Source organism: Schistocerca americana, chromosome 9 (genome assembly GCF_021461395.2).
Source record: "Schistocerca americana isolate TAMUIC-IGC-003095 chromosome 9, iqSchAmer2.1, whole genome shotgun sequence".
In the NCBI taxonomy this organism is placed as follows: domain Eukaryota; kingdom Metazoa; phylum Arthropoda; class Insecta; order Orthoptera; family Acrididae; genus Schistocerca; species Schistocerca americana.
This window is the reverse complement of record NC_060127.1, coordinates 34,856,266-34,871,365: the sequence shown is the minus strand read 5'-3', so window position 1 is coordinate 34,871,365 and position 15,100 is coordinate 34,856,266. Positions and strand designations below refer to the sequence as shown.

The following is a 15,100-nucleotide window of genomic DNA, read 5'->3' as shown; positions in this document are numbered from 1 at the left end:
GATTTAGACTGATTAATTTCTTGGGACATAAAGTAGATCAAAATATATAGCCTCTGCCTGAGAACGAATTTTAAGGAACGTAAGTTTATTTTTTTTGGTAATAAATGAAGGTGCTCAAATGTACAGGACAAAACCACTGACCTGAAAAGACCATTTACTACCAACTATATTTAGTAGGTACATAGGGGCACACGTATGCTCCAAAATGTCGGAAGTACAATAGACAAATTAAAAATAACTTATTTGTTGGAAAGACACTTGGAATATTTAAAACGTTAAAGCAGGTAATTCAGGTGCAGTCTAGACGCTGATGCCCGTTCGCTTCGTCAGACATTATCATCATTTACCCGGCGGAAATCTGCCTTTCTGGTTCCCTACGTTTGCAAAACTCATTGTGTATTCAATGAATAGCATGATTACGCAAGCGAATGTTGAAGGCGACCCTCAGAACTGTTTGAACAGTAGTAGTTCGTGCCCGCACCGCAGTGCAGCCTTCCCCTCCCACTGGTAAACAGCGAAGATGAGCACTGTCGGTGACAAATTTCGTATCGGCATCTTGACAGGTTAGCTATTATAATTATTTCTCTGGATCGTGTATGTGGTAGGCACAAATGCAATTCGCTTGAGACTGTCAGTGTGTGGTCTTGCAGATAATCATCATAATTCGGTAACCAAGGATGTTGTCGAAATATCTGTTTCCTGCGCAAATAAAGAATATAGAGTGAGGTGTTCTGCTTTTATCACAAATCAGCATATACCTATTGCGGCTATAAAATGATTCCTGTAAAGAACACGATATAACATTTGAAAAGTTTGCATCAGTAAGCGGTTTTCGAGTACAAATGTCTGCGATTATCGTGTAATAAACCAAACATGTGATTACCAACGTGTTCCAAGTGTTGTTATGTCCATTATCGAAGACAATCATGATTTTTTGGATCATTCTTCTTAAATTAATTTGCGTGGTTTAAAGTGTGTACACGTGTTTATAATACCTATTTTGGTAGATAAATTCATTTTTGTATCATTACAGAACAGGTTATAGCAAAAACGTACAAATAATATTTCACCCGCCCTGCCTCACAAAAACTTGCCTTCCACGAATCCCAAAAAATGGAAATATAACCGTCATGAAGGAAGTAAGGTGTATACTTTATTTTTTCATAATTGTGAGTATCATCAGGTTTATTTCTGACGTTAAAACCAATGCCCCAAAAGCTGTACATCAGGTATCAGGCGTGACAAAATCAAAGTTTGCTGGAAGCAAGTAAAAGCTCTTAGCACTTTTTGTGTTAAGAGCAACATACTTTGTTTCAGACTGTCAATCATTTACTAATCAAAACTGGACTGATTACCTTACGTTTCAGGAGCACACACAATAATATAGATGTAATAAGTTAGTAATATGCTTACAAAAATGTATAAAGCTTAACAAAAATAAATATGCATTGAAATTGTTTACACAGCTCTAAGTGATAGCTTCATACATTAAAAAATAACTGTAGGAATAAACCGTAGTGCGCCCTTTAGAACATCTTGTGTATGGCTCTTTAAGAAGTTAGGCCTTGTGACAGTAATCTGAAAACAGCGTGCTGTAGATATAAATGAGGTATACTGTCATTCAATCTGCTTGACAATCTGCTTATATTCCATAGAAGTGCCACTGAATGTGGAATCGTGTGTGTGTTTGTGTTGTTTTGCTCAAGAGAGAACTAAGACTGCTAGCAGATGCACCTACCACTCCAATTGCAGAAAAATCAATCACAAAGTTATTTTAATCAAAGTAGAAACATTTTGAGCTGAACTATTGGAGAGCTCTCTTGTATTTTCAGTAACTGTTGAGTCAGAACATAATATGCCCATATTTCCATTTCTTCAAGTTTTGTAGCTGTGAACTTTGTGCCTTGTACTAAAGGGTTTCTGGTTATTTTTCACATAAATGGAGTATATTGAGTGAGTATTGTCATTACTCCTTGCAAGATTAAACAGCCCTGCAGTGGTCTAGTTTCTTACTTGATGTTACAGTTGTAACTGTCTTCTTCTTGAGTAGTAGGATGTGCTTACAATCTGTTCAGTCATAACAGTAGGCTACAGTAATTTGTAACTGATGTGGCAGTGGAAGTGTGTACAGGATACTGTTTAAGTGATTTGGTCCAGCTTTCCATTCTGCTCTATTGTGTGCAACCCTCTTCATCTCGGAGTAACTACTGTGACCTACATCCTTCTGCATCTGCTTACTGTACGCATCTCTTGGTGTCACTATTTGATTTTTACCCCTCACACTTCCCCCAGTACCAAGGTGATCCCTTGATGTCTCAGAAAGTGTCCTTTCAATCAATCCCTTCTTCTAGTGAGGTTGTGCCACAGAATTCTGGTCTCCCCAATTCTGTTCAGTACCTCATCATTAGTTATGTGATCTACCCATCTGAACTTCAGCATTCTTCCGTAGCACCACATTTCAAAAGCTTCTCTTTTCTTCTCGTCAACTGTTTCTTGTCCATGTTTCACTTCTGCACATGGCTACACTCCATACAAATTCTTTCAGAAAAGATTTTCTGACACTTAAATATATACTCGGCATTAGCAAATTTCTCTTGCTCAGAAATGCTTTTCTTGTCATTGCTGGTCTACATTTCATATCCTCTCTGTTTCAACCCTCATTAATTATTTTGCTGCTCCTATAGCAAAACTCATCTACTACTTTGTCTCATTTCATAGTCTAATTCCCTCAGCATCACCTGACTTAATTTGTCTACATTCCAGCTTTTGTTGATGTTCATCTTATATCTTCCTTTCAAGACACTATCAGTTCCCTTCAACTGCTCTTCCAAGTCCTTTGCTGTCTCTGACAGAATTACAATGCTATGAGAGTTTCTATTTCGTCTCCTGGGACTTTGATTCCTACTCCTAATTTTTCTTTTCTTTCCTTTACTGTTTCCTCAATATATAAACTGAATAACATTGGGGACAGGCAGTAGCCCTGTCTCACTCCCTTTTCAACCACTGTTTCCCTTTCAAAGAGAGTATTCCAATCAACATTGTCAAAAGCTTTCTCCAAGTGTACAAACACTATAAAAATATGTTTACCTGTCCTTAACTCATCTTCTGTGAGAATTTGTATGGTCAGTATTGCCTCGCGTGTTCCTACCTTTCTCCGCAATGCAAACTGATCTCCTCCAAGGTTGGCTCCTACCAGTTATCCATTCTTCTGTAAAGAATTTGTGTTAGTATTTTGCAGCCACGATTTATTAAACCAGTACTTTGGTGATTTTTCACACCTGTCAGCACCTGCTTTCTTTGGAATTGAAATTATTATATTCTTCTGGAAGTCTGAGGGTATTTCACCTGTCTCATACATCTTACTCACCAGGTGCAAAAGTTTTGTCGCGGCTGGCTCTCCCAAGGTTATCAGTATTTCTAACGGAATGTTATCTACTCCTGGGACCTTGTTTCGACTTGGGTCTTGCAGTGCTCTGTTGAATTCTTCAAGAAGTATTATATCTCCCTTCTCATCTTGAGCTATGTCATCTTCCATTTCCATAATATTTCTCTCAAGTACATCTTCCTTGTATAGACCCTCTATATACCCTTTCTGCTTTCCCTTATTCGCTTAGGTCTGGTTTTCCATCTGAGCCCTTGATATTCATACAGATGCTTCTCTCTTCTCCAAAGATCTCTCTAATTTTCCTGTAGATGGCATCTGTCTTTCCCCTTGTGATATGTGCTTCTAAATCCATACATTTGTTGTCTAGCCATTCCTGCTTAGTCATTTTGCACTTCCTATCAATCTCATTTTTAGATGTTTTTATTCCCTTTCACCTGCTTCATTTACTGCATTTTTATATTTTCTCTTTTATCAATTAAATTCAGTATCTCTTGTGTTACCCAAGGATTTCTACTAGCCCTTATCTTATTACCTACTTGGTCCTCTGATGCCTTCACTATTTCATCTCTTAGAGCTACCCATTCTTCATCTACTGTATTCTTTTCCTTGTTCTTGTCAGTTGTTCCATAATGCTCCCTCTGAAACTTTCTACAACCTCTGGTTCCTTCAGTTTTTGCAGATCCCATCTCCTTAAATTCCTACCTTTTTGCAGTTTCTTCAGTTTTAGTCTACAGTTCATAATGAGTAAATTGTTGTCAAGAGTCCACATCTGCCCCTGGAAATGTCTTGCAATTTAAAATCTGGTTCCAAAATCTCTCTTCGAAATACTTCAGAGGCAGATTTTTTCATTACAAGTAACGTTTGTTTAGACAGTTCAGTAAGAATTGATATTGATTAGTAACCTGAGATTTCAGTTGTATCACATTTTTGTAGACTGGGGCTTATTATTTACTCGTGCGTAGACCATTCAACACATCAGTATTGGACGTGTCAGACAAGTTACAGAAATTATAAATACAGATATAACAACAACTCAGCCATTTCCTTTTCAGTGGAATCATCCCAGCATTAACATTAGTAATTTGGCAAAACTGTGAAAAACCCAAGTCAGGATTGTTGGATCATTCTTGAACCCTGCTGCTTCTGAGTGCAAGTCCAGTGCGTTTACACTGGCTTAACCACCTTGCTTGGTACATGAATGGAAAGGAAATCACATAGTCTGCAAGGAGAGTACATCATGCTCAAGAAGTCAAGTAAAAAATGTAATTTACATATAATACACTTCCGAAAAATTTAAACACATGAACACACAACTGCTGGAAAGTATAATACATGGTGACCTGCCAACATCATACCCTTGACAACTAATCTACTACCAGATCCTCTGAGGAAGTGTTTTGCACTGAACCTCAAACAGAGAAAATCAGAATCCAACAGCAGAAGCTTTCTTGTACGAAGACAAACACAGCATATAGTACATCTGTTAACAGACTAAAAACTAAGGAAATAAATGAGGGTTAGTATTTCTGTAAGCTGACGTAATCATTTACCCTGTAAAAACACTTCTCAATAAGAAATGGTTTTAACTTTGCTCTAAATCCAGTTCCTTCTCCAATCACTTTTTGTATTTTGGCAGTGCATTATGCAGCAAAGTATGAAACTCCCTGACAGATTAAAACTGTGTGCTGAACTCGAACTTAGGACCTTTGCCTTTTGTGGTCAAGTGCTCTACCAACTGACCTGTCACGACCCATCCTCACAGCTTTACTTCTGCCAGTAACCCGTCTCCTACCTTCGAACTTCACAGAAGTTCTCATGTGAAACTTGAAAGACTAGCACTCCTGAAAGAAAGGATATTGTGGAGACATGGCCTAGCCAGTCTGGGAGGTGTTTGCAGACTGTCCAGCATACAGTTTTAATATGCCAGGAAGTTTCGCATCAGCACCCACTCCACTGCAAAGTAAAAATCTCATTCTGAGCACCAAAGTAGCTCACAAGTCTTTGAACATGCACTTGTATATGTATAGGGAGGATACTGTACATGCACACGACTTTTGAAATAGGAACTTCCAGTAAACCCTCGAAGAACTATGTGACAAGATTTGAATAACACTTTTCTGTAACGCAATAATTTCATTGAAACAACAATTAGTTTTATCCCAAAAAAACTGTGCCTTAACCTACCAGGGACTGGAAGTAACCAAATAAAGCCATTCTGGCACCTGATGATCACACTTTATAGATGATTATCAGAGCAAAACATGCAGGACTGAGTGTGGTTACATGATCTTTATGGTTTGATTCTTGATCAACATACACTGAGGTGACAAAAGTCGTGGGATACCTCCTAATATCATTCAGACCCTTCTTTTGCCAGGCATAGTGCAATAACTTAACATAGCACAGACTCAACAAGTCGTTGGAAGTCTCCTGCAGAAATATTGAGCTGCACTGCCTCTATAGTCTTCCATAATTGCAAAAGTGTTGCCAGTGCAGAATTTTGTGCATAAACTGGCCTCTTGATTATGTCCCATAAGTGTTTGATGAGATTCATGGCGGGCCATCTGGGTGGCCAGGTTGTTCGATCAAATTGTCCAGAATGTTCTTCAAACCAACCATGATCAATTTTGGCCTGGAGACATGGTACATTGTCATCCATAAAAATTCAGTTGTCATTTGGGAACATGATTGGCTGCAAATAGTGTCCAAAATGATCAGTTGGCCCAGAAAATCCCGTCCGTACCATGTAAACACAGGCCACACCATTATGGAGCCATAACAAGCTTGCACAGTGCCTTGTTGGTAACTTGCATCCACGGCTTCGTGGGGTCTGCGCCACACTTGAACCCTACCATCAGCTCTCGCCAACTTAGATGAGACTCATGTGATCGAGTCACAGTTTTCTAGTTATCTAGGGTCAAACTGATATGGTCATGGGCCCAGGAGAGGCGATGTATAGGAGGATACTGAACATGCACACAACTTTTGAAATAGGAGCTTCTAGTAAGCCCTCTAAGAATTACGTGTCAAGATTTGAATAACACTTTTATATAACTCAGTAATTTCATTGAGACAACTATTAGTTTTATCCCAAGAAACTGTGCCTTAAGCTACCAGGGACTGGAAGTAACCAAAGAAAGCCATTCTGGCACCTCATGTCAGTCATCTGCTGCTTGAAGCTCATGAATATCACATTTCACCACACTTTCCTAACTGATACATTCATCGTATGTCCCACATTGATTACTGTAGTTATATCACACAGTGGTAGGAGAACACACATACAAAAGATATTAAAATTTGCCAGCTTTTGTAGCCCATGGCTCCATGTGGCAGAAGGGTTGAAGGGGAAGGACGCAGGATGAAGGAAAAGGACAGGCAAGGCTTAGGAAAAGTGGTAGAGTTCAGAAAAGTTGCCCAGAACTGCCAGGAGGAGGAGCCACTGGCTTTGAAAGCTTGCAGATTTTAATACCTTTTATACGTGTGTTCTCCCGCCACTACTTGGTGAGTAGTTTTTTTTGATCCATCCACTTATGTTACATTTAAAAACAATTGATTATTAGTGTTGCTTGTCTGTAAGCACTGGCAACTCTATGCAAATACTGCTGCTCTCAGTCAGTAAGTGATCGTCGACCACTGAATTGTCTGTGATGAGAAGTAATGCCTGAAATTTGGTATTGTTGGCACACTCTTGACACTGTGGATCTCAGAAAAGGACAAGTGTTTGTTAATCACTGTGGTTAATAGTTCTAAAATTGCAAAAACCATAGCCTTCTGCACAGTACATATATCTACCATCAAGACACACTGAAGGTTCGTAAGCTCTCACACCCCCCCCCCCTCCCCCTCCCCCTCCCTTCCCCCCCTCCCCCCCCCCTCTCTCAACGTGCCTGTCAGTTTTCTAGCTGGTTTGATAAGGCCAACCATGACTTCCTCTCTTGTGTCAGCTTGTTTATTTCAGAGTATAACATAACCCAATGTCTTCAAATACTATATTTGCTGGATGTATTCCAGTCTCTGTCTTCTATAGTTTTATCTTTCACAGCACCACATAGTTCCATGAAAGTTTTATCCTGATGTCTGAATACATGTCTTATCATTCAGCACCTCATTTTTCCAGTGGTTTTTACGGGCTCATTTCCTCACCAGTTCTCTGGAGAGCTTCATTATTTCTGGTCTTCAGTCCAATTAATTGCCAGCATCCATCTGCAACACCACATCTTAAATTCTCTTTTGTGGTTTTCCCACAGTCCATTATTCACTTCCATACACTGCTGTGCTCCAGATATGTCTTCTTAGGAATTCCTTCCTCAAATTAAGGCCTACATTTTGTTAAAAGTATTCTACTTTTAGTGAGAAAAGCCCCCTTTTTCTTGTGGTACTCTGCTTCTTATACCCAAATTGCTTCCTCTGCCACACATTATCTTGCTTCCAAGGTAGCAGAATTCTTTCTCTTTGTCTACTTCATGTCTCCAGTTCTGATAACTTCATCATTAATCTCATTTCTGCTACTTGTTATTTTAGTCTTTCTTTAGTGTAATCCATATTCTCTGCTGATTAGACTATTCATTCCATTGAACAGGTTCCATAAGTTTTCTTCGCTTTCACTGTGGGTAGCTATGTCATTGGCAAATCTTCTTATTAATTTTCCTTTACTGTGAATTTTAATCCCACTCCTGCATCTTTTATTTTGTTTTTGTCATTACTTCTTTGATTTACTATTTGAACAGTAGGAGAAAGACTGCATCCCTGTCTTAAAACCCTTTCCAATCTGAGCACTTTGCTCTTGGCCTTCTATTCTCATTGTTACCTCTTGGTTCTTGTGCAAAGTGTATATTATCTGACTTTCCCTATAGCTTAAATCTATTTTCTGAGAGTTTTGAACACCTTTCACCACTTTATATTTTCGAATGTTCTTTTAAGTGGACGTATCCTATGGAAGTATTTTCTACATTTACATACATATTCCACAAGTCACCATGCAGTGCATGGTGTAGGACACCATTAACTACAATTAGTCATTTCCTTTCCTGTTTCACTCGCAGATAGAGCGAGAGAAAAATATACTGTCCATATGCCTCCATTTGAGCCCTAATTTCTTGTATCGTATCTTCGTGATCCCTATGCGAAATGTATGTTGGCACCAGTAGGATTGTTCTGCTGTCAACTCCAAATGCCATTCTCTAAACTTTCTCAGTAGTGTTCTTTGAAATGAATGTAGTCTTCCCTCCAGAGTGTCCCACTTCAGCTCCCAAAGCATACTGATAACACTCACATGCTGATCAAACCTACCGGTACCAAATCTAGCAGCTTGCCCCTGAATTGCTTTGATGTCTTCTTTCAATCCAGTCTTGTGGGGATCCCAAGGACTCAAGCAGTACTCAAGAATAGGTCGTGCTAGTGTCCTGTATGTAGTCTCCTTTACAGATGAAACACACTTTCCTAAAATACTTCCAGGAAACCGAAGTCAAACATTTGCCTTCCCTAGCACAATTCTCGCATGCTTGTTCCATTTCATATTGCTTTGCAACATTACACCCAAATGTTTAAACAACGTGACTGTGTCAAACGAGACACTACTAATGCTGTATTCGAACATTACAGTTTTGTTTTTCCTACTCATCTGGATTAACTAACACTTTTCTACATTAAGAGCCAGTTGCCATTTATCACATTGACTGGAAATTTTGTCTAGGTCATCTTGTACCAACCTACAGTCACTTACCTTCCTGTACACCACAGCATCATCAGTAAACAACTGCAGATTGCTGCCCACCCTGTCTGCCAGATCATTTACGTATATAGAAAATAGCAACAGTTGTATTATGCTTGCCTGGGGTACTCCAGATGTTACAATGTCTCTGACGAACACGCACCATAGAGGAGAACATACTGAGTTATATTACTTAAGAAGTCTCTGAGCTAGCCTATTCTGTATCCACATATCTTTGTTGACAGCCTGCAGTGGGGTACCATGTCAAATGATTTTCGGAAATATAGAAATTGGAATCTGCCTGTTGCCCTACATCCATAGTTCGCAGAGTTCATGTGAGAAAAGAGCAAGCTGTTTTTTTGCATGAGAGATGCTTTCTAAAGCCATCTTGATTTGTGGACATGAGCTTTTTGGTCTTAGGAAATTTATTGTATTCGAACTCAGAATATGCTCTAGAATTCTGCAGCAAACCAGTGTCAAGAATACTGGCCTGTAATTTTTCGGGTCTGTTCTTTTACCCTTCTTATATACAGGAGTCACCTGCAGTTTTTTTCCAGTTGGTTAGCACTTCGCTCTGGTCATGAGATTCGTGATAAATGCAAACTAAGGAAGGGTCCAATGATGTAGAGTGCTCTTTGTAAAACTGAACTGGGATTCCATCTGGACCTGGCGGCTTATTTGTTTTCAACTCTTTCAGTCATTTCTCTATCCCAGGGATGCTTATTACTATGCCATCCACACAGGACTCTGTGCAGTGGTCAAATAATGGTACATTTGCACAATTCTCCTGTGTGAATGATTTCTTAAATTTGGAAGGTAAAACTTCAGCCTTCCTTTTGCTATCTTCTACTGCCAAACCAGACTGATCAATGACTGACTGGAGAGGGTAGGACGAGTATAGGAAAGGCGGTTGACCGTGGCCTCGATTGAGGAACCATCCCAACATTTTCTCAGCGATCTAGGAAAACTGTGAAAAATTCAAATCATTGTGGCTAGACAGAGCAGCTCCATCCTCCCAGATGTGAGCTCAGTGTTCTATCAGCTGCATTGCCTCATTTGATAATTCTCTGTTGTATATTGTTCTTTCATTTACACACAAATTGTTTCAGGCAATTTGCAAGATGAAACATAGTTTTGTTTTTCACTGCCTACACACCATGGACACTTGCTGATGGCCCCTGAAGTGCTTCGGATCACTTGCAATGTAAAGTGTAGTTACACTCTTCACTACCATTCACACTAAAAGAACCAGTGATGACTCCTAGACTGAGACATTGCTGCTGTGCCCCTAACCTCAGTTACAGACTCCACATACAACTGTTTGCTACTGTTCACCTGAAAAACTAATCCAACAGACATTACTGTCATGTAGTACACATCTTGACACGTTATTTAAAAAATGTACTCACCAAGTGACGGCAGAACACACACGTAAAAGACTGTTGAGATTGGCAAGCTTTAGAAGCCAGTGGCTCCTTCTTCATGCAGAAGGGTTGAAGGGGAAGGAAGAAGGGTGAAGGAAAAGGACTGGAGTGGTCTAGGACTGGAGGAGTAGATCTACCCCTTTTCCTAGACCTCTCCAGTCCTTTTCCTTCACCATTCTGCCTGAAAAAGCTTGCCAATCACAACAGTCTTTTATGTGTGTGTTCTGCTGACATTTGGTGAGTAGCTTTTTATCTATACAGTTCAATAATTTTATCAATAATTGATTGTTTTTGTTGTTGCATCTTGTCACATGATCCTTGTGAAAGCAGTAAACCATAACCATATACTGAAATGTGATAGGGTGGTGTAGTTATTCCCTGTCATTACAGTCCATTACTCTGAGTCCTCTAAATAATTTGTAATTGTGAGATATGCATTACTTGTGAAAAATGTCTTAGCTGCCTTTTTAAACAAGTGGGTTGTAGTTATCTTTTTTACTTCCTGTGGCAATTTATTATACAGTCGTCTTCCCTTATATAAAATGTTTTTGAGTTTGTTTTTCCTGGGTAAATGTGACTTCAAACTGGCTCTTATTCTGTAATTATGTATATAACTATGTATTAGTGCAGTATTTAGTAATATTTTCCGTGATATGCACCACAGATTGATATCTGTATTCTCGTGATTCAGTAAGGATGTCCAATTTTTTAATTAACTCTTTACAGTGACCTTGACCATTACTTTGCTATTATTCTTATGGCCCTTTTCTGCTGTTTAAAGACCATATCCATGTTTCGTTCTTTCGATCCCAGAAAAGAATCCCTTCCCAAGAACTGAGTGTGTGCAGGCATAGCACGTATGTCATCATGAGACAGTGGCTATTACAAACTTGTGCTAACACATTAAGAACATAGCATGCTGATGACATTTTTTGCCAGTACCTTTGTATGTTACTCAGTGTTACCTGACAATCAATGTTCGTCCACAAAATTTTGTGTTTGCTACACAATCTATAGATTTATTGTGTATGCTTAGAGTTACTTCCTCTCTTTATGCTCAAGTGCATACTGTTTGTTTTCTGTATATTCAAGTAGAGGTTGAAACATAGCCCCGGGAGTAGACGATATTCCATTAGAACTACTGGTAGCCTTGAGAGAGCCAGCCATGAAAACTCTACAGTCTGGTGAGCAAGATGTATGAGATAGGCAAAATACCCTCAAACTTCAAGAAGAATATAATAATTCCAAACCCAAAGAAAGCAGGTGTTGACAGGTGTGAAAATTGCTGAACTATCAGTTTAATGTCATGGCTGCAAAACCTATGTTTCTAGCATTTGTAGACTTAGAGAAAGTTTTTGACAATGTTGACTGGAATACTCTCTTTCAAAATTCTGATGATGGCATGGGTAAAATACAGGGAGTGAAAGGCCATTTACAATTGATACAGAAACCAGATGGCAGTTATAAGAGTCAGGGGCATGAAAAGGAAGCAATGATTGAGAAGGGAGTAAGAGAGGGTTGTAGCCCATCCCCGATGTTATTCAATCTGTATGTTGAGCAAGCAGTAAAGGAAACAAAAAAAAAATTTGGAGTAGGAACTGAAATCCATGGAGAAGAAATAAAAACCTTGGGGTTTGCGATGGTATTGTAATTCTGTGGGAGACAGCAAAGGACCTGGAAGAGCAGTTGAACAGAACGGACAGTGTCCTGAAAGGAGGATATAAGATGAACGTCAACAAAATCAAAACGAGGATAAAGGAATGTAGTCGAATTAAAACAGATGATTCTGAGGGAATTAAATTAGGAAATGAGACACTTAATGTAGTAGAAGAGTTGTGCTATTTGGGCAGCAAAATAACTGATGTGGTCGAAATAGAGATGATATAAAATGTAGAGTGGCTGTATCAAGAAAAGCATTTCTGAAGAAGAGAAATTTGTTAACATTGAGTATAGATGTCAGGAAGTCTTTCTGAAGGTATTCGTATGGAGTGTAGCCGTGTATATAAGTGAAACATATTTGGACAGGAAGAGAATAAAAGCTTTTGAAATATGGCGCTACAGAAGAATGCTGAAGATTATATGGGTAAATCATGTAACTAATGAGGAGGTAGTGAATAGAACTAGGGAGAAGAGGAATTTGTGGCACAAACTGGCTAGAAGGAGGGATCAGTTGGTAGGACACATTCTGAGGCATCGAAGGATCACCAATTTGGTATTGGAGGGAAGCGTGGAGGATAAAAATCGTAGAGGGAGATGAATACGCTAAGCAGATTCAGAAGGATGTAGGTTGCAGTAGTTACTCGGAGATGAAGAAGCTTGCACAGAATAGAGTAGCATGTAGAGCTGCATCAAACCAGTCTCTGGACTGAAGATCACAACAACAACAACAACAACACATGTTCAACGTTACTTTATTATACACTGCCCAGTTGTGGACATTTGCTGTCTCTTGATAGGAGTTCAGAGATTTCATCAGGGATTATGATGTTGCTGTCGTTGGCTCAGAGAATGTTTTCTCCAATTCTTACACTGTCTAGAAAGTCATTTGTGAATCATATTTATTGATATTTCACCACAGTACTGGCCCACATGTGTATACTACATGTATGCCAAATGTTACATTTCTTGAACATTGTAATGGGTATCAGCCACCATACTATTCACATGTACGTCACAGCAACATATAATTATACTTATGATGATTTTTATTACAAAATGCTGTAAATATTGATTATATCAGTCACTAAGTTGCAACGGCATAACACTTTTCTTTTATGACCATTGTTTTTCATTTTCATTTTAAGAAAAAATTTTAATGATGTGTAAGCTGAAATGGCACAAACACTAGTCAAGAATGTTTTAAGATCCGAAGACAGCTACATTGTTTGCTAAGACCAGTAATCAGTCCAAATAAAGATGACTTCATGTGCGATCTTGGCTTAATGGGTTTTCAGTGCCCAACATAAAAAACATCATTCATATATATTAACCCATTAGCACCCGTTGTCCTCAATTGATGACAGTCAGTTTTTTCATCATTATACAATGTATGATACTCCAAACCCACAATGGGCATTTGTTGTTGTAAAGTAAGCTTTCTGTGAAGAACGGGTACCATTGTTATCTCGCTGCTACAGTTATTCAGTTGAAGACTGTTAATTGAAGTGGAGCATTTTTACAGAGCCTGCTTGTTTTCTGTTTTTATTTTTGTGGCTGCATCTAAGGTAAGGATCACTGTCATTTTCTGTGTGTTGCATAATTTAATACTGTGATATTGTTTGCTACTTAGAAAAGCAAAAATAGTTATTACATTTTGTGTCCTAGTGCTCGAAAACTTGCTGTCCTCACTTGAGGACATGGGGCATCTCCGTGGTAAATGTTAATGTCTTCGGTCTTTTCAGATTTCTTTTCCATGGCTCGCCATGTTTTTAAAACGGTTGAAGAGGCAGTGGAACACTTATTTTCTAAAGAAATACAGGGTGTACATAAAGTCCGAGAACACTTTCAATTATTTATTGCACAGGAACCAAACATTCTACAGATATCATACATATGTTATTTTGAAGAGAAACCCTGGAGTGTTTTTTTTTTTAGTGTATACTGCCACGGCGTAGTTTGGTAATTTGCCGTTAGCCAACGCTAGTCGCAAACACGGCGAGTTCAGGTGCGGAGCGAGCTTTCTGTGTGTTGGAGTCCGACAAAAACAAGTGTACTACAGTTGTTCAATGGATGTTTAGGACTAAGTAGGATAAGAAGCCACCAACAAGGAAGGCCATTTACCACTGGCACAACAGATTCGATACGACGGGTTGCTTGTGTCCGGCAAAGAGAAGTGGGAGTCCCAGAGTGACTGAAGTGAATGTGGAGCGAGTGCAAGAGACATTAATAAGAAGTCCATCCATCATGCATCCTGTGAACTCGAAATGACTCCAATGACTGTGTGGAAAGTCCTGCGACAGAAGCTGTCTATGGAACCATTCAAATTGGAGCTAGAGCAGAAGCTCAATGACGATGACAAAGACAAGTGTTTTGAGTTTTGTTTGCTGTTGCAAAGTTGAATGAGGATGGGGGTGGCATTGTTGATTGCTTAATTTTTAGCGACGAAGTCACTTTTCACACTAATGGAAAAGTGAACAGGCATAATTGTCGAATTTGGGGTACAAAGCATCCACGTGAATGCATTGAATTTGAGCGTGATTCCCCAAAGAAAAATGTTCTCTGTACGTTGTCATGTCGAAAACTGTATGGGCCGTTCTTCTTTGCTGAGAGCTCTGTCACTGGATATTCCTACTTGGACATGTTACAGCAATGGCTAATGCCTCAAATGCAATTGGTCTCTCCGTTCATCTTTCAGCAGGACAGGGGTCCATCCCATTTTCATCGTGAAGTTCGTGGATACCTGAACACAGAGCTCCCACAGATGGATTGGCCGTGCTACAGAAGGGGACAGCTGTGTCATGAAATTGCCTCCCCAATCATCAGATCTCACTCCGTGTCACTTTTTTCTGTGGGGACACATTAAAGATCTGGTGTATGTATGGCCTCTACCATGTGATGTAGCAGAGCTCCGGGAGAAAA

General features: G+C 39.3%; 1 protein-coding gene across 1 annotated transcript in view; it reads left to right on the top strand.

Annotated features, from left to right (window-relative positions):
• The first annotated feature begins 440 nt into the window (after window positions 1–440).
• The window catches only part of LOC124551009 (gephyrin), a 108,936-nt gene continuing 94,276 nt past the window's right edge, over window positions 441–15,100 (top strand). The window contains exon 1 of the mRNA XM_047125852.1: window positions 441–563. Coding sequence (XP_046981808.1) covers window positions 521–563 — 43 coding nt within the window. The 5' untranslated portion in view covers window positions 441–520. The remainder of the gene's footprint in view (window positions 564–15,100) is intronic.